At 36.6% G+C, this 27,992-nt stretch overlaps 1 protein-coding gene across 2 annotated transcripts; it reads left to right on the top strand.

The window, feature by feature from the left end:
* The first annotated feature begins 6 nt into the window (after window positions 1-6).
* On the top strand, window positions 7-27,983 carry LOC127950842 (period circadian protein homolog 2-like). Of its 2 annotated transcripts, XM_052548172.1 has the most exons (24): window positions 36-219; window positions 7,915-8,391; window positions 12,323-12,418; window positions 12,877-13,034; window positions 13,451-13,572; window positions 13,828-14,029; window positions 14,235-14,286; window positions 15,095-15,237; window positions 16,148-16,226; window positions 16,393-16,499; window positions 16,666-16,816; window positions 17,232-17,340; window positions 17,617-17,757; window positions 17,916-17,985; window positions 18,664-18,820; window positions 19,394-19,521; window positions 19,745-19,930; window positions 20,799-20,855; window positions 21,130-21,387; window positions 21,556-22,460; window positions 23,383-23,545; window positions 24,318-24,519; window positions 25,468-25,618; window positions 26,667-27,983. In XM_052548172.1, the coding sequence occupies exons 2-24, from the start codon at window positions 8,006-8,008 to the stop codon at window positions 26,829-26,831; spliced, it is 4,188 nt and encodes a 1,395-aa protein (XP_052404132.1). In that variant the 5' UTR covers window positions 36-219; window positions 7,915-8,005; the 3' UTR covers window positions 26,832-27,983. The 2 variants fall into 2 exon arrangements, with proteins under 2 accessions (XP_052404133.1, XP_052404132.1); XM_052548173.1 differs by lacking the exon at window positions 20,799-20,855 and having other exon boundaries at window positions 7-219.
* Window positions 27,984-27,992: the final 9 nt, after the last annotated feature.

Below are 27,992 nucleotides of genomic sequence, written 5' to 3'. Positions count from 1 at the left end.
TGTGGGAGGAGTTTGAATTCAGGTCATGCTGCGAGCTCTGGAGATCCAGGGCAGCGGTGCGAGAGACCGTTTAGCGCTGAAGTGTGTCAAACTGGCTCTGATGCTTGACTGGAATTTCAGGAATAAATCTTTTTTAGCCGGAATTTTTGGCCGGACAGGACGGAGAACTGCTTTGAGACGTCCATCCTGTACGAAAAGGAAGACTGTTTAAGTTGTCAGGTAGGATACATTCGTGTTTTAAAGAACCGGTGGTTTAGTTGTTGTATAACACTTTCCATTGACTGCAATGTGAGCAGTGTTAATAAACAAGTTTGTGTCGTAAACACAAAGTTATGTTTATATAGATGCACGGTCACATAAGTTAAACACATCGATTCGGTCATTTATGTGTCAAAGACTGATATTTTATATGTATTAAACTTAGGTGTTGTATAACTGTGTCAGCGATTAGGTCATCTCCGGTCAGTGCTCCAGAGCAAAGCCCTATATATCACTACAGTTTTGTCCTCCTTCAACCACCTCAACCAGAAACAACCATATAACTTGTAAAATGTAAATGCACTATATTTACTTAGACTGCAATGTATTTTGGAAAAGGTATGAGGCAAGAACTCCTAGTTATGAGACAGCCTACTAGCCTCATTGTCATGGCAAGCCATTTTAACATTTATTTCTTAAAACTAACTACTGATTTTTTTCGTTACTTGTACTTATTTTTACATGTCTAGTAATAAAATAGCTAATACTAATAGCTTTTTCAGTTACAGCTATTCATTACTTGCACAGTGAAAACTAATAAGTATGGATTCAGTTAGACACTTATTTAAAAATGTTCTTAGGAACAACTGGAGAAGATTCTGTGGTTCAATATATAAGTGTTGTTGTTGTTGTTGTTCAGTTTGTTATAGGATGACTGGAATATATGCCAGTAAATATTTAAGTTACTATAATATCTGTATGGTTATGTAAATAATAGGTAGTAGTTTCTAATGTATAAGTGACAGTACCATTTAATAGTTAAAATTTAATTTTAATGTATTATTAATAAACAAAACTACTAATAACAAAATAGTAGAGTCTGTAAATCAAATGATAAAGGTTTAAATAGCTTGCCACACACTTCCCTCTCAAAAATGAATGAATCTCAGCCTCTACTGTATAGGTCTGGATGTGGTCGTTGTAGGTCATTACAGGCTGCATATATAACTGTCACGAGTAGAGTCATGTATGTTAGATAATGTCTTTCTGTAACACATGCCTCTTATGCATAGTCAAACATTTGCATACGACAGTGAATGAAGCACTCATTGCATTTTTAGCTTGTGTTAATGTATAGAATGTTCTACTATGTGATCATTTTAACTAAGAATAAAGGAAACCTATATTTATTTCTTTAGGAAATGTTAGGGGGACGACAGAATGTCTTAGTCACCATTCACTTTTCACTTCACTTGCCATACAATGAAAGTGAATGGTGACTGAAAATATCCATCTGCTTAACTGTCCTTTTGCATTCCACAAAAGCAGAAATGCCATATGGACTTGGAACAACAGGTGGATGGCTGAATTGTTATTTCTGGCTTTTCTTTGCTTTTAAATTGATTTTAAAAGGGTAAATATAGCCTGAAGTTGGCAGTTGTCCAGCTATGTTGCAGCATATGCTGAGTAGTTGAGCTTGAAGTCAGAAATGCAGAGGTGGGAAGGGGGGTGTTTGCAGGCTATTAAAACTGACCTACTCCTACAAGAGGTGCTCCATATACCTTTATCTGCCTCTAATGTATTGATCACAAACTTGCATGTGCGTTGACATACAGCATTGACATACAGCAACAACAGGCAGCTGAGGTCTTTCTTTCTCATCATATTTGTCTCCCTGGTCTTTTTCTCAAGGCTGACCCATACGTTTTTTGCAATCATTTTCCAAAATGTTTTGTGTGGTATAAGCTAATTTGCATACATTCTGCCAATTTTTTATTTGCATATGTTGTGATTTGTTCCATTTAAAGTGTACAGGTTGAATAAAAAGTAATAACTGTTTATAGTCTTTAAGATGTTATCTACTTAAATTTGGCAGATGCTGCAGTTTTTTCAATTGAATCAGAAGGTAGAATGTCAAATTTCTTGTTTGTCTTGTATTTAATCTATTTTCTTGACCAAGACAGTGAATGTTGCACAGCTTGATCCAAATGAGAAACTAGAGACCAAAATCGTTAGTTAATCTATTTTTATACATAGAGATGCTGGAATAATGCTTAGCATGCAACCCTGATGTAATCAGGAACTGACCATCATTTGCTCCTAAGTGTAACTGGGCACACAAATAATCTCCGTTTCTAATACTAGATAAGATATAGATTCTCATTTTAGCATCTACTATTAAGGATATCACCTGAAACTGATTCTATAACAACTGAAATAAAATATGGTTGCGTTATCTGTTTGAATGGAAACAATGCCTTTCTTCAACTAAAGCTGTTTTAAATACATGCTGGAGGGCCAAACGGGTCATAGTTGAAGTTGAAATGTGATTGGCTGCTGCGGCAGAGGCAGTAGGAGGGTAGGATGTGATGACGCACGAAAACTGTCCTCGGGTGCATTTTTATGCACTTACAGACTATTGTTGGCAGAATGCCACACGCACAGTGCATCAAGCCAAAGCTTTCGTTGATATTATCTTTCCAAGTTTAAACTTTAGTCTGTTGAGTGGTTCAGCAGATGAGAAACAGGGCAGTCATGAAATTAAATTATGCTGAAGAAGTGATTGTTTTTAACTACAGTTTTTGCAAGTTTTTGTGATTGCATTTTTTTAAATTATGTTTTCAATTGTGTACATTCACATTATATGAAGAATGCTATCATATTGTAGCCTAAAAAGTCATTTTATTCTGCATGGAGCAGGTCGTCACCTGAATACTGCTTATTTTATCTTTTTAACCACCTATCAGACAGTTTTAATCATGGAATAAATTAGTAGTTAGGAGTGAATGTTGGTTGCGAAATTATTGAGTGCACTTTAAGGTTATGTGCACAATTGTAAATCTGTAAGTGGTTTTCATTGCAGTTGAGTGCTGTTTTAGTTATGGCAAACTTTCAACTATTACAAGTATTTGGCATGCAAACTTAGTTTTATTGCAATACAGAATATCATATACAGGCATTGACCTCATACATTGCACATATGTCATATATCATTCTCTGTATGCCTTTGATTTGATCATTCTGTAACTTGAGAAAAGCCTCATCTTCCTGAAATGGGTTTCACCCACGCAAAGCAAGTGAAATCTCTACGTATGAGCTTTGAGATAACACAGTTGTGATTTCCCTTGAGGGGTTTTCCAGCTACTAAACTGGCCCTGCCACTTTCACCTTCTGTGGTGCCCATCTGTGCACATAAAGGAGGAGTTGGAGTGTAGATAAGTAATTGATTGATAGTGCATTATTTTTCTGGGTGGAGAGAATGAGAGAGAAAGGTCTGGCTGGAACCAGTTGGCGCTGGATATGCTCGTTGCGTTTTGTTTTAAAGTTGGTACCAGGATAAACGTGTGGCCTTTGTTCACTCTGCAGGCATCTTGATTTGGAGATCCCAGAAACACTAGTTCACTTACCTGTCTGAATCAACCTTTTAAAGGTGTTTCCCTTAGAACCAAGGGCTCGAAAGATCTCCAGTACTCCGCTGTGCATTGTGGTAATTCATAGAATTAACAAAACATGCTGAATTTAGGTTTAGCAGAAGGATGAAACACTTACACAATCTAATCTGGAGGTCCCAACACCTGCCCTTGTGTAACCCCAATCACACGTGTCTTCTTGGAAAGATTTGGTTAGCTAGCTGCCCACTCCCTGCATTATTACCAAACAGCTGTTTACAAGGACACTTTGGAATATGACTACCACAAAGACTTTAGTATTATGTAAGGCTAAGCGACACTCAAGCAGCTACATCATTACATCAGTTCTCTTGAGTCACACTGGCTTGTCAAAATTTGATTAAGCCATGGGAAGGTAGTTTTATGCTAGCTAATTGTTTTTCAAAGTAAACTTTAGAGCATGCACATGAAAGTTTTCACTGACTGAAATAGGTCAGAATACAGTTAATAAATAAAACTTCCCTATACAAGGATCAGTATGTTAATATTAAAAACAACAAATTGTACATTTTTGTTGTTTTGGCACATGTGACCTCATGTTTTTGCACATGTGAGATTTTAATAAATAGGTGCAACACAGCACAACAAAAATAATACTTGTTATTACTGTAAAAAGTAATACTAACTATTATTTGTATGTTCACACGAAATTAAATAATTCAATTTGGTACTTGTGCACTGGTTTACAAATAGACATTTCTTCTTGCACTTAAACAGTTTAAAATTACTTGAATTTTTAAATTGGTAATACTTTAAAACATGTGAAAGTGCTAAACTTTCCTTAAGGACCATGCAGTGAAAACGGTCTCTTGAGACTTGACTAGTTTAATTTTCGCTCCTCAGCCCATTTATAAAGAAGTGGAGAGCTCTACAGATAATCAAAATTAAAGTATACAAAACTAGGCTGTGTATAAGTTCATGAATCTGTAAATATTATCAAATCTCGACATGTTTAAAAAGCACAAATGTGTGTCAGCAGATTGTGTAGTACAGCTACAGCCTAAGAACAGTTTTCCTGTCACATGCTACTCTTAAATGGTGTATTTCTAAGCCATGACCTGGTGGCACAGGATTCGTGCCATGACATCACGGAACACAGACATCAATCGCTGTCTCTAATCTTTTTCAGGACCGGTAAACTCAATGGCTAATATCAAATGTAACGCTTCATTGAGAGAGTTGAGTCATTTTCCAACTAGAACTGAGACCACCATTAAAGGCTCATTGTGTGTTAATTGTTTTAATCTGTCAGTTGAAGTTAATTTAAAAAATCACATTGGTGTGCAGTTTACAGTGTGTTTTTACCTTACTTTAACCAGGACCTTAAATCTAGTTTAGTCTTCTTAGCCCTGCTGAATTGCTTGTTTACAATTGATATATTCATATACATTAAATTATATATACTATTGGTTTTGTTGCCAAATGCAGGTGCTGAAGTGCGTCCTGTTCTGATGTCTGAGGTTCAATTTGATTCAAAATAAAGTGTTCTTGTCTGAGAAGTATTTGCAGCACGAAAAATGTATAGTATTTAAATAATCACATAACTAGTTCTAATTGTGTTGAAATGTAATTTGAAGAATATGAACTACCTGCTATCTGTCTGTAAATTTATATAAGTCCTTCTTACATAAAACATGTAGTCCATGTGATATTGCTACACATTCAATTACATAAATGTCTCTAACTTGATACTGAGTTATAAAACTCGCTGCAAGGTGGTTATGTGGTACATGTTTTATATAATTAGGCTTAGGGATTTTTTGTGTGTGTGTGTGTGTATGATCTTTACTTGGTTAACATTGCAATATTGTTTTTGTTACAGAGAGAAATATTAAATGTATGCATTTCAAGTCTTTTTAGAAAGTAATGAAACTACTGAAGATCAGATATGCTTTGCAATACTTTATTTTGCTGCATACCTATATGATTAAACTGTATAGTTAAGTTATTGGACTTATGGAAAGCTGTTCTTGTCCCATTTATCTTTCTTGACTTCTGTGTTTCATGTGTTATAGATGAACACAACCGAATTCAGTCAATCTACTATAGAGTAGCAGTTGTTGGTCTTTGAGGTCAGTGATCTGAAAAAAAAAACTGCTGAATTGGCAGTCAGATTGTGACTATAGGCTTGTTTAATAGTGCTGGCAGTGGACTTGGACATGATATTTTTAGCAGGGAAAGTTTGCTCAAGAGGCCAGTGATGTACATGAATTTGGCTTTTAAAGGAAGGATTTTGAATACTGGTGGATCGATTGATTTGAATTGCGTGTCTTTTAACAATGCATCAGTTCAAATGTAAATGGAATGTAATTGAAAATTCACACAATTCAACAATTGACACTTTTTTTTCCATGTTTTCAAACTTATACGTATACTAATAAGACAATATAGCGTAGCGATACACCTAATTGTGAAACAGTGTGGTGTAGTACAATGTTACCTTTTTTCATGTGCTTCAAAATAGTTTCAAATGGTTCCTTCCATTAAGTTGTTATCAATCACTGCAGATCATGTATTAGCCAATGTGCTGTTCCCAATAGTACCTATGATTGTATTTGAAAGAGATATCAATATAGTTGTGTCAGCTGTAATCATATTAAAATGCAGTGTTCTGCTTCACGCCCCCCAGGTAGAGTGTATCACAGGAAGACGCCCTTAGGGTTTAAATAAAGTTCACATTAATGGCTGATAATGTGTCATTTGAAGGTCACCTCTCTAGATCACCTGATTTATTTAAGAAGGACAAAAGGAATCATTTTCACTAGGTAACAAGGTTATAGTTAAAGAGTCAAATTGAAATGCTGACAGCCACATTTTCACGTGCTGGGGTTTGCATAAGCTTATGTGACTTGCGTCAGATATATGGCTTAATAACTGATACTGTCTGTTTATTTCACTTTGTGTCTATATTAACAGTGTCACGGTGCCTGAGCAGTGAGTTACTATCTAACTGGAAATTCAAAGGTTAGCGGCGGCGTGTCATCATCACCCTGTAGGTTACTGGGTTACAGTTGGCACTCAGCCAGACATATTTATGTCTCATTGATGCTAATAATTCAAAAAGGTGTGAGTTGGGTAGGGCAGCAAGTAATTAAACCATTGACGTACTAGCCAGGTAGGGCTGGCTTTATGGATGTAGTAGTGTGTGATTATATAAAGGCTATGATTTTTGCATGAACTTTTTTACAGTGGGCAGGACTGCTTCATTTACACGTGAGTCAACAAAGAAACGTGTCTCAAACGATTCAAGAGGACAAGATAAGTTGATATTAAAGGGCAGATGTCTACACTTGGCCAGCAACGTCAAAATGATGCATTAAAAAATTTATAATTCAGTGTATTATTCAAAACTGTGCATTGACATTGATTTTATATATATATAAAATTGGCATTTTTTTTAAGAAGTCTCTAGGCTACATTTATTTGGTCAAAAATACAGTAAAACAATTGCAATTTAAAATAACAGATTTCTATTATAATATAAAAATAACATTTATTCCTGTGCTGGCAAATTTTGGTAATCCAGACAGGTAATCCATTAACATACTCTCTCTTCAATCCTGAACAATCCTGTTGAGTAAAAGAGTGGTAAGTCACAAGTCAATAACCTGAAGGTGTCCTTCCTTAATATGGCCCATCTCAGTTCCTGACCAGGAAACTTGGCTCTGGACAGACAACTATTTATTTCTTCAGAGCAAAGGGATAAGAGTTTATTTTTTCCCCTGGCATTTTAATGGTAACATGAAGAGAGTCAGGGCAGAAAACCAGTCAGGGCCTGTTGTTGGTCCAGACAGCTGTCTAGCATCTTTTATGTGCACTTGCTGGGATTATGCTTTGAACGAGGCAGTTTTTGCAAGCCGAAATGCCACATCTGTTCAGCTAAAGGACACTGTACAGACACAACGAGGGGACACCAGAGATGCCCACCTTTGAACACTCAGTTTAGGCTCTCTGGGACCAGACAGATGCTGGCCTGTATATAGATTGTGGATCAAACACTGCTGTGCATGCATCACTTTGATATGAGTTTGACTTTTTCAACTTTCGATGTGCTACTTTTGATTGAGAGTAAAGAGCGTGCAACTGAAGAGGTGATTTTATCTCCTGTGCAGTGACCGCATCCAGATTAGCTTTGTCCCATCTTGCCCTGGTCTCTTTTGATGTACCTGTCGGTACCTTCCACTTGTCAAAAGACAAGGGCTTCTGATTTTTGAGATGGAAAATTTCAGAAGGTTGACTCATTTTCTGTCTGTGTTTATTCCTCTAGAAATCCAAGTGTCGTCTACATTCCCTCTGTGTGCCCCACCATGAAGATGGGGTAATCTTCTGTCTTGCTTCACTTCTTCAAACCATTTCCAATGTCTGAGGACTCAGGATCCAAACCGTACCTGTTCTCCTCCCTGGAGGGGCAGAATGAAGCAGCCGGATGCAGTTCAATGTCGACGCTGCATCGCATGAGTAGTTTCGTGAAGGGGGCCGAACTTTGCCTGGCATCTGAAGGTAGCGACAGCAGCCAAGACCCTCCTGCTTCGCCCCACAACAGCCGGAAGATGGCACATTCCCTCCATGAGGATGTGGACATGAAGAGCAGCGGGTCCAGTGGGAGTGGGACCGAGTCCCATGGCAATGAGTCCCATGGTAATGATTCCCACGGAAATGATTCTCATGGCAACGAGTCTTCTGGGAGTTCCAACAGCCGAAGCAAGGACTCGGCACTATTAGAGTCATCGGGAAGTAACAAAAGGTAATTTAGTTATAGTCTGTTTGTCTGTGACTTGCAGTTGCCCCAATAAGTATGTAGACACTAGATTATAATTTCAGTGGGTAGTTTATTGCATTTGCTGTCGACTGGTTTTACAAACAGTTGACACACACAAAGTGGCCCAAGTTTTGTTGGCAATAATACTTTTATATTTATGATATTATATATGCACGCCTCAAAGGCCCTGGGTGCATCTTAATTAACTTAGTATTCAGGGCACTGATCAGGAAGTCGGTCATTTTAAAGGCTGTGTCAATTGTGAAATCTTTCCAGTGCACTGGAAATTTTGCTTCCTGAAAAATCCCACAATGTACAGCAAAAGCCAGCATCAATGCTCACTGTTACTTTGTTACTGTTAAGCGTGAAGCATAAAACGGACAAGCCAACTCCATAAATGCAAACAATTTAGTATAATAGTACATTTCAGCATAAACACATCTCTAGACTGATGGATAGATAAAGTTAGCGTATCTTGCTGTTTGACATGCTTACTATTGCTTACTACTATTCCTAACTATATAAAGCATTATGTTAATTATTTTTTTATTATTTGAATGCAGCTACTATATAATAACTTCAAACTAATTGTGCAATGACTACATGCAATATTTGTATATTTAATATCCTATAACACTGTTAAATATTTATTTGTTGTACATGGCAAGCAGAATTTGGATTGCACAATTTCTAGATTAATCTCTATGGTTACGGTTTGTTTGTTTGGCAATATTGACTTAGTCATTTAACAACCCTATGCATGAAGACACTTGAATTTGAATAGCTTTTCATCCACATCAGTCTGTTTTTCTGTCTCCTGAGTAACTCTGACGTCATTAGCCTCTGTTCTCACCTCATTTGTTTTTGAGGTTATTGTAAGGCAACAGGAAACTATTCTGTGACAAAGACATGCAGTGACATTTGATGAATTTTTTGTGTGTATTCAAGTTCGTCAGTTCCAAGACCTAAACCGGATCTACAGACTTTCTGCACTTATTTTCAGAGATGCACGCATTGCAAATATGCAATCTCTAAAATTACAGTTAAAAATCAACAACCCACAAGTGACTATGATTGGTCAAACATGACCTCCATGTGGCAGTGTCATCTGCAGTATGTGCACTTTCAGCTTTATATTTTGGACAATAATTAACAATTTATTGAAGTAATGTTGCTAAGAAACTTTGAATTTAAAGCATGCAGTGAGTAAATGGGAGAACCAACACTTTAGTTTGGGACCAATGCTCACTATTATATAGTTATTTCATGGCATGGATATTACTAGCATATTAGCTGTTTATTCATACTTTTAAAGCACATATTAATGCCGTATTCTGCATGACCATATTTTAGATAACTTAATCCCAGCCCATACATAAACTTAACAGCTACCTTACTAACTAAGAAACAAATAAGGAGTTAATTGATGAAAACCTCCTAATTAATAGGTAGTTAATAGACAGAATTAGTCCCCCAACTAAACATGAGGCATATTGTGCAGAAATTGCCCATTTAAAAGAAAAGAATAACATATGCTTTAGAAAATGAATGTTTGATTGGGATTCTGTCACCTGTTGCACCAGATGTTAGGCCAAGTGCATTGATTGCTGCTCTATTCAAAGCCTGTCGGCAACAATTGCAGCTTTCCTCTCCATCTCCGGTCTTCCATGTAATGGGATGCTTCCTTGGGAAGACTCTCAAGAGATTTAAAAATAGAAACATGACGGTCGTGGTTGCCATAGCTGACATTCCAGATGCTAGAAGGGGCTAATAATTTTATCTCATTATAGTTTTCTCTGTGTGTGTGTGTGTGTGTTGTCTACAGAATATATTGTGAGGTTGACCGCATTAATTTAAATCCATTAACTAATATTTAAAAACATTTGTACTCGAGCTGTATTTAAATGTAGAGAAGAGGCTGTTGTTGTCGAAATTTCCAGTGTGTTTCACATGGCATTACAGCATCTGTATTTAATTACTTTTTGGATAAAAGTTTCAGACTGACTTAACTCTTCGTTTTTTTTCTCTCCCCTTAAGCCAAAATTCCAGAATTTACTTGTTCTTTCAGGCAGCATAGTGCGTCAGAATGTTGAAAGGTCTCTTAGGACAGTGTGCAGAATCATTATGACATGATGGCCAAATATGAATGCTGTTTTATATAGAGCTCATTCAGTTATAATATGAAAATAATAAGAAGAAGATATTACAAATAAATACCATATTATACATTTTGATTGAAATCTTAACACCATGTTATCTGGCAGGATATGACTTGAAGAAATGGTAGTAATAATATCAATAGAAGATTAATTCAATTGACCTAGAAATCTAGAAACTTTTATAGACTGCTCTATAAGTCTGGCACTACCAAAGCTGGCTATCAAGTCTGTTTATGGATCTAATCATCTGAACATCTTCGTTCGAAGCATTTTTCCTGTCAAGTTTTGGCAAATTTTTAGCATGGTTTTAGTATAGTAGACATTACTAGACAATACTAGACATTTAGTATAGTAATAGCCATCCTAAAAATTGAGTGGAAAGTCTAGACAGCTGTAGTGCCCAGCTCCATCTGTGCGTCAGTGAAACTATTTCCCAGACATTTGCACCATGACAACGTACTGTTTGTTCTTGTGTACAGGACGGGTGCGGTCCAGCGAGAGCTCTGGAAAAGTTTAAATGTTCTGCCTTCCCTCAGTCTTTCTTTCTCTTATTTAGCTATAGCAGTCAGTCTTTGACTTTATCAAAAAGAAGAATATATTGATTGTTCTTGAATTTAAATGGTTAGACTGCGACCACAGTGCTGGAGCAAAGTACCTCCCAATCACATTCTCATATTCTTTCCCTTTAAATGGGATCTGAACCAGTCTAGGAGTGTCTTTGCGTCATTAAATGTGTCCCTACACTAATCACTCAGTGATTCATGCCTTTCTTGTGGCAAGCAGTGCTTGGGTGAGGCTAAATGGATCTAATCTATCAGACTTGAAGTCAGCATGTTATAAGGCCACACTTCTCTGCATGTGCAGTTGTACAAATAATCTTCCAAATTGTCCAATCTCATTAACCTCCTGAAGTGACTGACTGTATCAATAGCATCGAGACACATTGCCCTGCTAGACTTACACAGATGTGCTTTATACAATTAGCTCACCTATAGCTAAGAAGTGCAACATGTGAAGCCTGTTTCTATTCAAAGCTACTTAGGGGGCTATTTATAATCAGTCCTGGTGTATTTATGTCCCTCAGCGTGTCACCTGCAACTGGACGTTGGACTTGTTATAGTATCAGCGCGCTAAGTTGAGTGGTTTAATCCACCTTGGTCCGCCTCAGTTAGCTACTGTACTAGAATCCTGCAATGCAAGCCATTCTTAGCTGTGCTAATGGTGGCCTGGCTGGGAATGGCACATGGCATGGGGTTTTGAGGGAAAGTGAGGATGGTGGACAGGTGAGGATTATATAACTGAGATTGAGGGCAACGTCCAAGTGACCTCCATGTGGAACAGGAGCACATATTTTCTGTTTGATTGTCCACACTGATTGAAAATGGCATTGAGAATGAGGTTCTGAGCTGAAGCTACTGCTCTGTTTCCCTTGCAATAGCCTGTCCTGACTGGCTTCAGCTGGTACACTGAATGAATCATTTGTCGATAATGTCGTCATGTTTGTTGCATGGATACGCTGTGTTTCTGAGTAAAACCTGATGTCAAACAATTTGAGATTAATGCAGATATATTCTGTTTGATTCTCTGTTGGTTTGGGCCACTTTATTCGCTTTACTTCATTTAATCACTATAGTAAAGCAATAAAGGGTAGACATGGCTGATAAAATGACATCTGCAGAGATTACTGTTCATAAAGGATTGTCTGTAGTTTATGACTTGTTTTATGCCCTCTTCATGTGTGTTCACTCTTTTTACAGCCGCAACTCTCATAGTCCTTCACCACCCAGCAGCAACGCCTTCAGCCTTCTGAGTGCCAGTTCAGAGCAGGACAACCCATCTACCAGCGGCTGCAGGTTAAACACCAACACACATATTTTATTTTATTTTATTTTATTTTATTATTAAAAACAAATTATAAATGTTAATTTAGTTTTATTTTAATTATTTTTAAATAATTTAGTTTTATTTTATTTTAAATTTTTATTTGTATAATATTATATTTAATTTTTATTACATTTTTATATTACATTATAATATGTGTATTATTATTATTATTATTATATTTTATTAAGCGTTAGATTTTGTCATCCTGGACCCATCAAAAGTAATTTTTTAGCCACATATTATATTTAGCACAAATACTTATTTACAAAATATTTACAAAATAACTTTCTAACACAATTTCAATCAAAGTTGATGTGTACTGTGCATTGCACATCAGTTATATTTACAGTAACATTAGAGGAGAATGATTTGTTTAGAATTGGATTTATTGCTAACATATTTGTGCATGTGTTTTGGGCACCTGCAGTAGCGAAGAATCTGCCAAGGCGAAGACGCAGAAAGAGTTGCTTAAAACTTTAAAAGAGCTGAGGCTTCATTTGCCGCCGGAAAAGCGAAACAAGGGCAGCAAGTCGACGACACTCAGCACTCTGAAATATGCCCTGCGCTGCGTCAGACAGGTGGAAGGTGAGCAGTACATTATGAAGTTCAGTATGTGGTTACATAAATCATGCCTGGTCACAGGGACAAAGTCCTGCTGTCTGCTAAATTGTCAGTATCTTTTATGAGTTTCATTTTGCTTGCATGCCATGCAAATAATGCCTAGGGGCATAAAGACCAACTTTAAGACCAAACAAATCCATTGGCAACATGAAAGAAATGCAAGCAATAATAAGCTGATCAATTTTATGTCTGCACATTTGGAGATTTTTAGATTTTACAATGCACATCTCAATTAATAATAATCAATTATTGTGAAATGGACTTAATATGTATTGTTCTTTATTTATAGGCATATAGCACATACTTAATCTATACTACAGACACCTGAATTCTTAACTGAATTGGCTAAACGTGTTTTTCTTTTATGTTTTTTATTTCAGCAAATGAAGAATACTACCAGCTGCTTATGATTAATGATAGTCAGCCATCAGGGTTTGACGTTTCTTCATATACCATAGAGGAGATAGACAGCATCACATCCGAATACACCCTCAAGAACAATGTAAGTGTGTATATATATATATATATATTATTTTTTATTATTTACTTATTTTTAATTTCTTATATTTCTACTTAATTAATTAATTTATTTTATATTTATTTATTTTATGAATGTACATTTATTTATTCCAGTTTATTTGCTGAGACCAGTTGCAATATTTATATTAGGTTACTTTGTAGAAACGCTTGAATAATTGCATATTTTAGTTTGTCTTTTTTTTTTCTGATCATTGATATTGGGATCTTTGTTTTCCAGGATATCTTTGCAGTGGCCGTGTCACTTATCACTGGGAAGATCGTCTATATTTCAGACCAGGCAGCTTCCATTCTGAATTGCAAACGGGACGTGTTCAAGAATGCTAAGTTTGTGGAGTTTCTCACACCGCAGGATGTTAGCGTGTTTTATAGCTTCACCACACCATACAGGCTGCCGTCCTGGAGCATGTGCACTGGTGCAGGTACGACACACATGATCAGTTGTAATATCTATAGGCCTAGATGAGTTAAAACAGAGACATACAAGCAGCATTAAAAGCCAGTGCTAATTATTGAGGCGTCTTTGTTGTTCTTGAACCAGTATTAGCTTGAGTTGACAGCAGATTTAGTCACCTCTGAAAGACAAGATACTACTGAACTCATCACTCTTGTTTTTCCTCCTTAAAGAGTCGTCACCATCAGACTGCATGCAAGAGAAATCCTTCTTCTGTCGCATTAGGTGAGTGTGTGTGAGTGTGTTTGTGTGTGTGGAAGGTTGGAAGTAACCTGTAGACTATGTTCACCATGATTTAATTCATAGATTTCCTATGTTTTTAATCATCCTGGGGAAATTAATTCTGGTGAACTTTTCTCACTATAAATAGGGACATTTGATTACTAATTCATTTGACATTACTTTGGAAAGCATGCACTCAGTAAACAGGATTTTGAGCAGTGTTGAGCTGAGATATACACCCCTCTGATAGACCATTATGTTCATTTATCTCAACTACAGTCTGTGATTGGCTACTGTGATCATCGCACAATGGCCAATCAGAGATGTTTAAGAATCTGTTCAACACTGCTCAAAATGCTATGGGAAAAATGATTTTATTTCAACACTAATGGATTTCTCCATGTTGTTGGGTACAGCAGAAAATAATAATAATTATTATGATAGTTGTGTCTGTATTTCCCACATTAGTGTGTTATTGTCGGTCTGCCTATAAACCTAAGCATCCCATTGCTCTAAACAGATATTGCTGATGAAGGACAGCTAGGTAATTAAACAGAAAAGTTTCATTCAGAGATGAATTCCAGGTGTCAGCAATTTGCAGCCAGATTCTTACAAGAACACTTAATTTAAAGGTTTATATTTAAATGCTTTAAATTAGTTTTGTAGACATGAAATGTGCCTTTGTAAGCATTTGTTTAAAAACCTTGCTGTTTTATAAATCTCACTAGATTGTGGTATGCTGCTTACATTTAACAGATCCAATGTTTATTACCAGATATTTTTGTTGAATGTGTCCTGTCCTGTTCTCCAGCGGTGGTAAAGAGTGTGAGGGAGATCTTCAGTACTACCCCTTCAGAATGACTCCTTATTTGATGAAGGTTCAGGATATGGAGCACTCTGAAGATCAGTTCTGCTGCCTCCTGCTGGCCGAGAGAGTGCACTCTGGCTACGAAGGTCAGTTCTTTTACAAAATCTTCTCCATTTTGAATGCTTTTTTTTTCAGTAATTGTATATATATAGTTGCATAGCTGTCACTTAGTAATGTTTCAAGAAATGCATCTTTCTTGGTGCTAAATATATGTTTTTCAATCAGTTATTTAGATAAGTTAATATTTTATACAGTACCATTTAAACTTAGTTGACCAAGGCTGCATTTATTTGATCGAAAATACAGTAAAAGCAGTAATATTGTGATTTAAAATGTAAAATAACTGATTTCTGTTTTGTAATCAAATGTAATTTATTCCTATGATGCAAAGCTGATCATTACTCCAGTTTCACACGATCCTACAGAAATCATTCTAATATGAAAATCTGCTGATCAAGAAACATTTCATATTATCATCAGTGTTGACAACAGTTGTACTACATCATATTTTTGTGATGCAGATCCAGAGCAGCATTTATTTGAAATATTTCAAATGTCTTTTCTGTTACTTTTGATTATCTACTTATTTGTATTTTTTTTATTCTTTTATTATGTGTTTTATGTTCTGTCGCTGTCATTCTGTTGTACTGCGGAGCTTCTGTCACGAAAACAAATTCCTCGTATGTGTAAACATACCTGGCAATAAAGCTCATTCTGATTCTGATTCTGATTCTGAATAAGAGTATTAGTTTCTAGCAAAACAAGCAAACAAAAAAAGTTTTGAATTGTTGTGTACAATCAAATAAGAACAGCTTTATATGTTTTGTTTGTAACTTGTCATAAATATAAATACTTTTCTAAAAGTATTCCAATTTTAATATTTTAACTACTAAAAATCATTTAAGTTACTCTTTCTAAGTAGCTTCCTAAGTACATACGGAAATTTACTTTTTCATGTAAAATATTGTCAAAACCTTTATTGTCTTTCTTCCTCAGCTCCAAGGATCCCCACAGACAAACGAATCTTCACAACAACACACACTCCCAGCTGTGTGTTTCAGGATGTGGATGAGAGGTGAGAGTGCTAATACTTCACTGTTGACGAACATGATAATGATTCGCTGGTAACTTAAGCCCTGGGTGTTTCACACAACAGCTGTACCTCCACACCTGCTTTTTTCCATCTGTCCTAAACAGTTGTGAGTCCTAATCCAAACTGTTATGTGATGTTTTTCCTGCAGGGCCGTTCCATTACTAGGATACCTGCCACAGGATTTGATCGGCACACCTGTCCTGCTTCACCTGCATCCCAGCGATCGGCCAGTCATGCTCGGCATCCACAGGAAGAGTGAGTCACTCCGTTTAGTCTTTGTTCTCTATATTTAGTTCATTAGCGGTGGTGTTTAACTTTTTTTGTGCAAAGGTATTTTTTCCTACCTTAATCAGAGAAGACTATATGTCAGTTGTTTTGGGACAAATTGGGATGGATCATTTTTTTTTTTTCATCCTATCAGTCCTACAGTATGCTGGCCAGCCGTTTGATCACTCAATCCGCTTCTGCGCTCGTAATGGAGAATACATCACCATAGACACCAGCTGGTCCAGCTTTGTCAATCCCTGGAGCCGTAAAGTTTCCTTCGTCATCGGCAGACACAAAGTTCGCATGTGAGTGCATAAGATGAATAAGAGAATATATCTGCTTGATAATAACTGAAGTTTTTATTATTAACTTTTATTCGGCAAGAGTGCCTTATATTGATTAAAAGTGAGCAGCACAACTTTTGATAATAATAAGAAATGTTTCTTGTGCAGCAAATAAGCATATTAATAAGATTTCTGAAGGGTCACGTGACACTGAAGGCTGGAGTAATGATGCTATTTTATAGAATAAAATAAATGTTAAATTAAATTCAAATAGAAAATGATTTCAAATTGTAATAATATTTCAAAATATTACTGTATCAATTACATGCAGCCTTGGTGAACATGTGATGCTTCTTTCAGGAAAAAAAAATTATTTTTCAACCATTAAAAAAAATGTAGAATGGTAGTGTAACTGTAATTATGTCCACTCTACCAGGGGTCCAGTGAATGAAGATGTGTTTGCAGCTCCAGCCGCAGCTGAGGGAAAATCCATAGACTCAGACATCCAAGAGATAACGGAGCAAATTCACAGACTCCTGCTGCAGGTGCGGTAACTCATTCCCAGGGGAAAGAACCAGATTAATAGAACTGAATTTACATGAGAAGGGCATTAACATCCCACCATATGATGTCAGAGATTCATGGAACAGACTGTGTAACAGACAGACAGTAGTTTAGTGTCTAATGCCCAGTTTTTTCTCAGTAACCATTTACAAAATTGGCAAGTTTGTGATACCTGGTGTTTTAAAATCTCTCTGTGTTTTGTATTTCATCCTTTGGGGTGATAGAAATGGTCAAATCAGTGTTTTTGTGTGTTGTAGCCTGTGCACAACAACGGTTCAAGCGGCTATGGGAGTCTGGGCAGTAATGATCACCTGCTGAGTGTGGCGTCGTCTAGTGAGAGTAACGGCAACGGAACACGTCTCCGACAAGAGGAAGAGGATGCCAGGATAGCCAAACCAGTGAGTCACATGATCAGTTCTAGTTCAGTGGGTTTTTTATTTGTTTGTTTGTTAATGCTTCACGGTCTCGTTTATTTATTTTATTCATGCATTGACAATGACATTTTAAAGAGGCTGTGGGGAATTTATTTGTCCTTTATGTGTGTGTGTTTTCTCAGAGGAGCTTTCAGGAGATATGCAAAGGAGTTCACATGCAGAAAAGCCAGGAGCAGAAGAAGAGCCCTACTAGTATGTACCAATATCCTCTACCATCTGTCATCAGAGTCTGTGCTTCTGTGTGCTACTCAAATCTGTGTCTGAAGACTAGGGCTCCATAATGCATAGAGTGACTTTATGAACAAATATTGCAATTGTGATTTGAACTGTGATATAGAAACGTTTGTTTATTGCTTATAAAATAGCAAAAATGCATCAAATCTCATTGAATAACTCTTCCTCTGCTGTAAAAGAATCAAAATTTCAGTTGACCCAAAAATTAGTGACAAACATCCATTCGCAAATGCAGCATGTTAATAATATGAATATAATATAATAGCGATTTTTCTGTATTGTTTATTTAAATTGTTTAAATAAAAATGACATTTCTATTCATCAAAATTTTTCATCAAAAAAAAAGTATCAGAGTTTCCACAAAAATATCACGCAGCTTTGTTTTAAACATAATAAATTAATAAGAAGAAATGTTAGTCATCAAATCGGTATATTACAATGATCTCCGATTTTTTTTTCCCATATTACAATCTCAGTATATTTTGGTAATTATGATTTTGTATATATAATATATTTTGATATAAATTAGTTTAATTAAATTCTAGCTGGTAATAATCACACTAGGCCACTAGACAATTTCAATTTTAATTTGAATAATGCTGCAGCCCTTCTGAAGGCCTTTTTTTTTCTCTGCAGAGTCACTACAGAAAAGTCCATCGGTTCGACTCAAAGATCCTGTGAACTGGAGAGGGTCTCCTGACGAGCAGCATGCTGCAGTGCAAGAGGAGCTGGCCTTCAAAGACCAGACCGTCTACTCCTATCAACAGATTAGTTGCCTGGACAGCGTAATCAGGTACAAAGACACAAAGTCACATCACAGTGAAAACTGATGGTGCATGAACGGAGACCGTCTCGACTCACTTAACCAAATGTAATGCACTTATTGATCCTGTGATGCAAAGGGAGTATGAGAAACTGAATTAAGCGTGCTATGAAGGAGAATGAACTTGTTTTCGTGAGAGAACATCAGGTTTCGCAGGAGGTGAAGACTCATTAGCACTTGTCCTCAGCAGGATAATCGTTCTACATGTTCGGCCTCAAGCCTAAATCAATGGAAATGTACACAAAATTGCATCCTGCTTAGTTGTAATGCATTTGACTATTAAGGTTTTTATTTTTTAAATCCCTCATAAAGTTTACAATTATTTACTAATATTTTATATGCAAATAGGATTTGGAAATAGGACTTTGTGTGTTTTACACTAATCCACTAGACCACAATAATCAAATGATTATAGGGACATAATGGTAGAAAACAATGTAATAAATACAAAACAAAGCAGATTAGATGAGCTTTTAGGTTACATTCAGCCTGGTTAGTCATGTGTAAACCTTGTTTCCATTGACGTCTTTCTCTCTCCCTCAGGTATTTGGAGAGCTGTAACGTGCCCATTACAGTGAAGAGAAAGTGCCAGTCCTCCTCAAACACAACATCCTCAAACTCAGACGAAGACAAGCAGAGAGGTGTTGAGAGCTCCATGCAAGTGTCTGAAGGTACTGGGAAAGTCACATGTTAAAACATGTATAAATCGGCAGAATTTGCAGTTTTGCTGTGTTCAGAAACCGAAACTGAAAAAGCATTAAAACAGATTTACATGAAAACAAATATAAAATGAATATATAATGCTATATGTGCTTATCAGGCCATATTGATTATTAATCCCTGTAAATGCGTCAGTTCTGAACCCTGTTTGTTCTGCATTTTCTCTGTGTTCAGAGGCGAGCCATCTAAAGAACCAACCAGGTCTCTCATCATTAGATGTGTCTAAGAAGCCTCCAGGCTCTGGTGTAGTGAGTCCATCTCTAACTCCACTCGCGCTGCCCAGTAAACCTGAAAGTGTGATGTCCATCACCAGCCAGTGCAGCTACAGCAGCACCATTGTACATGTAGGAGACAAAAAAGGTAAATTGATTTCTTCTGTATATCTGTCTGTCTGTCTGTCTTCTTTCCTGTCTATCTGTTCTTATAAATAATGTTTTTGTTACAAAACCTAGTGAGCTGTCGTGATGTCTGCTGCCTACATAGGAAATCATTTTAGTTTCCATTAGCATATAGCACAGTTAGGCAAAACTGTCCATTTAATTGCATTTGAACAATTTTCTTGGTAAGATATAAAAGTATCTGTACTAGCTGATATTGAAAAAGTTATATTAATTAGTTATCTTTTATAAAAAATTTGTTATTTTTTTTTTTGTAATAGTTTTCATGCTTATATTATATAATTGATGTAAAATAATAATGTTAAAAGTTTCTAATTAATTTGGTATGATAAAATGTATAATTAATAAATAATAGTTTTATTATATAATATTTATTTATACATATATAAATTAATGCTAAACATAATAATAATAATATAATAAAGATACTAAATAATATTATTGTTTCTAGTCTTTGCATTTATAATAAAATAAAAAAATTAATAAACAATATTTTAAATAATGATATAAATAAATTAATAAATTTGTTGATACAGAGATAAGCTGTTATTTTAATGTTATAAATGATATGACAAATCTGTACTCTTTTGTCCCCCCCAAAAAATGGATATTTGTTTTAATATATATATATTTTTTTTTTTTACAAAAAGTTTACATTTAACACTATTATATCCAATATTAGTTGATATGCATCATCCAATATGGAGAAATAATAAAATGCTACCTATGCAGCTCACTAGGTTTTGGATACATATCTATCTTATCTGTATTAGAGCTGTATGTGTTTTGTCATTTCCTTGGTAAAAAAAAAAAAAACTTTTTTGTTTTAGTCGTATCCTCAACAAGACACATCACTCCAAATCGAGAGTACTCTTCCAAACTTCAAAGTTAGTAAATTCTTCCCATGACATAGGGACAAAAAATTGATTGCGAAGCCATTTGATGGGGTTGATGAGTAAAATAAAGGTGCAAATCACCCTGGCAAGGCTTGAGGAATGTATGCATCTTTCTAGCATTTTCCCCTGATTCCCATCCCAACATGCATGAGATAAACATGAGAAGGCCTGGATGCAGCCCGTAAACAAGTGCTGGCCGTGTCACCTGAGTTTTGGGAAAATACTTTGCTCATTGTAATTAATCGTCTCGTGTTGTTCTTTGCAGAGATCATCGAGGATGTCCCCAGCGCTGAAGGCACTGAAGGTCAGAGTCTCACTGTTCCTCTGGCTGCAGTCTCACCGCACAATCAAGAGCGAGAGGCTTACAAGAAACTGGGCCTGACCAAGCAGGTTCTGGCCGCGCACACACAGAAAGAAGAGCAGGCGTTCCTCAGCCGCTTTAGAGACCTGCGAGGCTGTCACGCTTTCAAAGCCGACTGCTCCCTCTATCTGGAGAGACAGAAAGGACAAGTCGCAACTGAGGGTAAGGAAGGATTTTAGTCAAAAGCTAGACAGCACTGAGTTCTTTTACACGTGAGCAGCTCACGGTCCAGTGTTTTCAGTGTCTTTGAGCGGTTCGGTTCACAGAAAATTGCATCAAAGTAGTTTTACATGACTTAAGTTGATAATTGTTTCCTGTCTTTCTCTGCAGCTGTTCCCACTGCTCGTTCCTGTAAGCAGGGTGGTGGCGGCCCACAGGAGACCCCCGGGACCCGCCGGGGTCGCAGCAAGAAGACCAAGTCCAAGCGGATCAAGGCAAACGAGTCTTCTGACAGCACTCCTTCAGGCCGTAGACCTCCACCCAGACCTCAGCTGCAGGGACTCAACCAGACCTCCTGGTCTCCCTCAGAAACATCCCAATCCACGTTCCCCATCGCCTATCCGGCTGTGATGCCCGCTTATCCACTCCAGATGTACCCGGGAGCTGGCGGCGTGCAGCCTAGGGTAGATGCTCCACTTTCAGGCTTTGGGGAGAGTCAGTGCAGCCAGGATCCGCGCATCCCCATGCAGCCCATACAGACCCCGTATTCGGCTCCTCTGGTCACGCCCATGGTGGCACTGGTACTGCCCAACTACGTGTTCCCACAGATGGGCGGCACTCCACGGCAGCCGTTCCCCACACAGCCTACCTTTCAACCTCAGCCTAGTTTTGCCACACAGGCGCCATTCCCTCCACAGTCCACATTCACCATACAGACCCAGTTCGGCCCACAGAACCCCTTTACCCCACAGACTCAGTTCCCGCCACAGCCGTTTCCGTTCACGTGTCCTGTGGATCCCCCAAAACCGCCGGATCCTGAGCTGAGGGAGGAGCCTTCACGAAGCCCCACCCCTCAGTCCATGGGTGGAGGCGGGCCGCCGTCTCCGCCTTTGTTCCAGTCGCGCTGCAGTTCACCTTTGCAGCTCAACCTGCTGCAGTTAGAGGAGACTCAACGCTCTGCTGAGAGGCAGGAGTGCACGGCGCCATCTGTTGTACTACAGACCAACTGCAGCAGTAGTGTGGAGAAAGCAGGAAGCACAGCCAGGCAGCCTAAACCTAACAAGGATGTTCCACAGGTTGGAAATCTTATTACAGTGCATTTTTAACCACTGTGGGTTTTTTCAATACGTTTCTTACTTTTCTTAACATATTATTCTTTAATTTTGTCTGAAAGTATTTAAACAGCACACAAACAAAACTGAAAAACTAAATTGCTAAATTTTGGTTTGACCAACAGGTGGCAGTGTTTACTTTTTTTCTTCATTATAATAAATAAAATAACATTGAATGTGACAAATTACATACTAAACATGATTCTCAAAAGTCTGTATTCTTTACCTTAGGCCTTAAGCATGAGAACAATTTTAGGATCCTCCATCGACATATGATGTCACGCTTGCTTCTGTATTTAAAATGTAAAGTAATAAGAAACTCTTAATAAATGAATGAATAAATGATGATGATGATGATAATATTAATAAATTGTTATACCATCTTGTTCACGATTCCATAATGCTACAAACCAGGCTGCTTAAAACTCAGCTTTTTTTTTAAGCATGCAAAATTATTTAGCATTCCCTCACAGGATATGATGTTATCTATTTTATAAATAAATAAATAATAAATGTAAAAAAAAAAAAATCCTACTGCCACTTTCTCATAATGTTACAAACCATGCAGCTTAAAAGTTTATATTCTTTGTATTAGAGGATATTCTGGGACGTTTTGATAATGTAGTATTTAACGTACAGTATGTAGCTAGTATGCAGGGGATAGAAATGAGCAATTAAACAACTGTGTAATTCTGTTTATAGATGTGAGAATGTGTCTCTTCAGGATAGCTGCCATGGGGCTTACATGTGTTTAGATTCAAAGTGATTTAACTGCTTTACTTAGCATTGCTTTGGTATTGGAAAATCTGTATTCATTGTTTAGATAAAACTATAACGAAATAAATGAATGATTTTTATTATGTTCTGTATTTTTGTTGTTTTTTAGGATGAAGGGTCACCTGTCGACGGTCAGCATAGCGATGCGTTCTCATCATCTAGTGACCTGCTGGACATTCTCCCAGAGGACTCACGCTCCGGCACTGGCTCTGCCACATCAGGCTCCATGGGCTCTGGGTCGAACGGCTGTAGAACGTCTGCCAGCAGAACTGGTGAGTTTAGGAGTTTATACATCTTTGGTCTGTCCGGTTTATTTCTGATCTGTCCATTGTAGTGTGCAGATTGTAGTGTAGACAAGCAGGGCTGGTACTACACAGTCTTTACATGCTTAAAAACCTTTTATTTAAAGCACTAAAGATTAATATACATGATCTTTTTTGATTTTGAAATATTTTTAAAATGATTTTTGAAATATTTTTATTGACCAAAGACACATTAAATTAATGAAGAGTGGAAGTAAAAACATTTAGGATGTTACAAAGGATTTCTATCCCTGAAATATGCTAGAACATTCTATTCATCAAATAATCCTGTTTTATTTTTTTGTTTTTGGTTACCAGTTTGTTATAATAAACAAAAGCTGAAATAAATTAACAGTGGTGAACAAACATTGTAAGGTCTATAAGGCTGCATTCACCATGGGAGGACAAATCTGATATTTTTTGTCCAACCTTTTTATAATGGCTGTCTGTGTTGATAATGCCTCGTTAAGAAGGGCATTCAGATCAGTCCTACACATGCAATAAAAAATATGATCTTTTTTTATACATACTGACATTGTTTTATGCAATCACACAAAACCAATCCCAAAAGAGGAAGAACTTCATATTCTAAACCCACAAAAACAAACATGTGCCAAAAATGTTTTTCTCACTTCCTCTAAATTTGTATATTCTGTTTGATTTCGCCAATACAGAATTTCCATTATAAACCTGTGCTGTTCAAAAGGGTCACTCTTTGTTTTCTTTTTTATTTCTTCCTCAGGAAGCAGCAATACAAGCAACAACAGCAGTAAATACTTCGCCAGTGTGGATTCTTCCCAGAAATCCCATAAGGCCAAGGGGCAAGGCTCTGGGGCGCTGGATGGGAGCGAGACCCTGATCAAGTATGCGCTGCAGGACCCACTGTGGCTGCTCATGGCTAACGTGGATGAAGATGTTACGATGTCATACCAGTTACCATCTCGGTGAGTGGGCGGAGAGAGGAGAAATAGACACACACACACACACACACACACAAAAACACACTCCACTTCTAGTGAACCCCACTTACCAGTAACCAACACCCCCCTTCCTCCCCTTCTTCTGTAGAACTGTGTTTGAGATGGCGAAACAATCTGTGGCATAATAATGACACTGAATGATACAGTCTAGAAGAGCAAGTCTTTTACCTTCCTGTCAGCCTGACGCACAATCCGTTTCAAACTGCTTGAAATACTGGTTAAACAAATTCTTCTTGAAAATGTGTAAATATATTTTTCATTCAAGGTCAAGACTGTGCATGCAAAATTTCAAAACATACATGTGTTTTGGAAAGGCTGTTTTGCTATGACTTGTCATAAAAAAAAGAAAACCTTTATTGCAACTTATCAAACATGAAAATATGAAACAAGTGACAATTTAGGACTGTGTTTACTTCAAATGAAAGTAAATTCACTGCTTCACTGTCAATAAATCTGACAATTGTTGTTTTTTGTTGTTTTTACACTAAATTATGACGCCTTGTGTCTGTGCAGCTAATTTTTAACCTAATATGCAATAGATAGATAGATATTCTGTTTTTACGTAAATCTTTAGTGTGTTTCATAGTGTCCTTATTTTTATGCAAACAGGATTAAAACCAATGTTAAAATGTATACCCAGTTTTTAAAAACAGAAGGTTAAAGATAGGCGCATGGGGGCGCTATATACAAGTTTTTCAGTGAACTTATCCACTGATTGAGTGTGTGTATGTGTTTGTTTTATCAGGCTTTCAATTTTGAAGTCATAAACAAACCAATCAAACCACATTCAGTTCAAGTGCATATATATATAGGTTTTAATCTTTTATTGTATTTTGACATGGTTTTCACCATGAAAATAATCATGGATGCTGACTTGACGCTAAAATACAAAAATCTTTTTCCCTTTTGCAGGGACATCCAGACAGTTCTGAGGGAGGACAGGGAGAAGCTGCGGCAGATGCAGAAAAGTCAACCACGTTTTACAGAAGAGCAGAGGAGAGAGCTGCTGGAGGTGCATCCCTGGATGAGAAGAGGCGGGCTGCCCAAAGCCTTCGACGTCAAGGTCTGTATACACTGATATATATACTGAAGTCAGTTTTTAATTCATGAACTCTGTTCTTATTTTGATGCATGGAAACAATACAGAAAAAACTTAATATTATGATATATAATTACAACATTTTTTTTTTATGTCATTTATTCCTGTGATGCAAAGCTGAATTTTCAGCATTGTTTCTCCAGTCTTCAGTGTCTCATGGTCCTTCAGAAATAATTTTAATATGCTTGGTGAAAATAAATAGAAATATTTTTGATCAATTTAATGCATCTTTGCTGAATAAAAGTACCGACCACAAACTTTTAAAAAGTAGTGTTAATATTTGATTATATATGTGTTTGCATTTTATTAACTTTATACTAGTGCTGTTGAGTGATTAATCGCATCAAAATAAAAGTTTTTCTTTACATAATATATGTATGTGTACTGTGTATATTTATTATGTATATATTAAATACACATACAGTAAATATTTTTTTAATATTTACTTGTATTTAAATTTGTATTCTTATATTTTATATTATATATAAATACTGTGAACATATAAACATAACATATTTTTCTAAAATATATGCATGCATGTGTTTGAATTTATATATACATAATAAATATACACATTATGCACACATATATTATGTAAACAAAAACTTTTATTTTGGATGAAATTAATCTATTTTATACATATATATTTTTTTATATTATTATTTATTTATTCATATTAACCAGTAGTATTACAACTAAATGCAAAATATGTCCCTTTTTTAATGTTAAGTGCATTTAAAAAATATTAAGGTGGTTAAATGTAATCTGAATTTTTAGCATTTATTTTTTTCAAAACAAAAACTAATAAAAATTAAACTTTTTAAATTAAATTTTAAATTAACATTTAAAAAATAAGGTAATCCATTTTACCACATTTAACTATCAATTCCACCAGGTAGATGAAGTCAAACCAAGCATTTTCTTAATTGTAGAATACAGGAGGCTACTTCACGTTAATGAAGTAAAATGGCTTTCAAACTCTATGCAGACTAATGAGAGTGTTTATCTGCAGGCGTGTGTCGGATGTGAAGAGGTCAGTGAAACCCTGACAGAGGAGGATTCACCAGATCTGCACATGGGAGAAACAGAAAGCAATGATGTCACGGCACCTCCGGCCAATAGCAGTGAAGACTCTACACACTCAGAAACACATTGCTTTCCTGATTCTGTCACCTGAACTGAACCTCTCTGTTCCCACCTGTAAGAATACAGACATCGTCTGATTGGACAAAGCGGACATTTTAGCATCGAAAGACGCTCCTGCCGCAGCCTCGGACCTTCATGAAGACTCGTTCTGTTACTTGTCTGTGTGAATGTGTTTGTGTGTATATGTACAGATGTGTAAATACATGAATGACTGAGAGAATTAATTATTTCCAGACAGTCTAAACTGTCTCTAAAGCCAGACTCTAAAAGCTGTTCAATGACCATTTCTGTTAGATTTTAATATTAAGGAATAATATTTCCTTTTCAGAGTTTCCCTGACAGTTTTTTCCATTAAACGTACACGTACTAACTTATTTCTTCTTTACGACTTAAAAAAAAAAACTATTTTATATGTTTGTTTCTTTTTTCTCTTTTGATTAGACGTTTAAGCTCTTAATACAGTTCTTCTGGTGTTTGATAGTTGTGTTGTCGGATATGTTTCTGATATCCTTTCAAATTCACAATTTAACACTGAGGACTTGTAGATTGTGAGCTGCAGTATTATTTATTAAACTAGGACAGATGGAACGTGCTCTACATAATTGGCACAAACCACGATATCATAGTCGCATCACTTTGCTTTAGCACTTGCAGCTCGTTCGCTCAGATAGTGAGTGTGTCGAGAATGCAGTGCGGTAGTAGCATTAGGTACATTTATGTGAAAAGTATTTCAAGCTAAAGAGTTTAGGTGCTGTTGTCTTGTTCAGACTGGCTGTCTGAAGGTCTGTTGCGATGTAGTACCTCAGTGTTAAATTTCTCCTCTTTTATAAGCCCTAGACTAAATCTACACAGACAAGAGATCTTGATCTCACTGAGTGTCCCTACCTAAACCTGTGAAAACCTGCTGTAAGACCACAACTACCATAAATCCCTAGCACAAAAACCACCTTATTTGGGACATATGGGCAGAATGAGATTTCAATAGAAGGGTCAAAGATCTGTTTTTAAAATGACTATTACAGTACTATGGAGGTCAACTTTTCATTCAGTCTTTAATGTCGAGGAAAAAACTTTTAGCCCTCATTGTGAAGAAATGCGCTGTGTTCTGTCACTTTTGAACTCGTTACTATACGGTGTTCCTTCATGCTGAAGTGAATTTGAATTAAAGTCTATTTTTTAGAAATTACTCTTG

This window comes from Carassius gibelio, chromosome B2 (assembly GCF_023724105.1).
Source record: "Carassius gibelio isolate Cgi1373 ecotype wild population from Czech Republic chromosome B2, carGib1.2-hapl.c, whole genome shotgun sequence".
Lineage (NCBI taxonomy): Eukaryota > Metazoa > Chordata > Actinopteri > Cypriniformes > Cyprinidae > Carassius > Carassius gibelio.
This window is presented reverse-complemented; position numbering and strand designations above follow the sequence as displayed.

Excerpts from the sequence above, each read along its gene's own strand:
- LOC127950842 (XM_052548172.1), top strand. The coding sequence starts at position 8,006 with ATGTCTGAGGACTCAGGATCCAAACCGTACCTGTTCTCCTCCCTGGAG. Across the intron at positions 8,392-12,322 it reads TCATCGGGAAGTAACAAAAG|CCGCAACTCTCATAGTCCTT; the intron begins GTAATTTAGTTA and ends CTCTTTTTACAG. Across the intron at positions 23,546-24,317 it reads AACGTCTGCCAGCAGAACTG|GAAGCAGCAATACAAGCAAC; the intron begins GTGAGTTTAGGA and ends TTTCTTCCTCAG.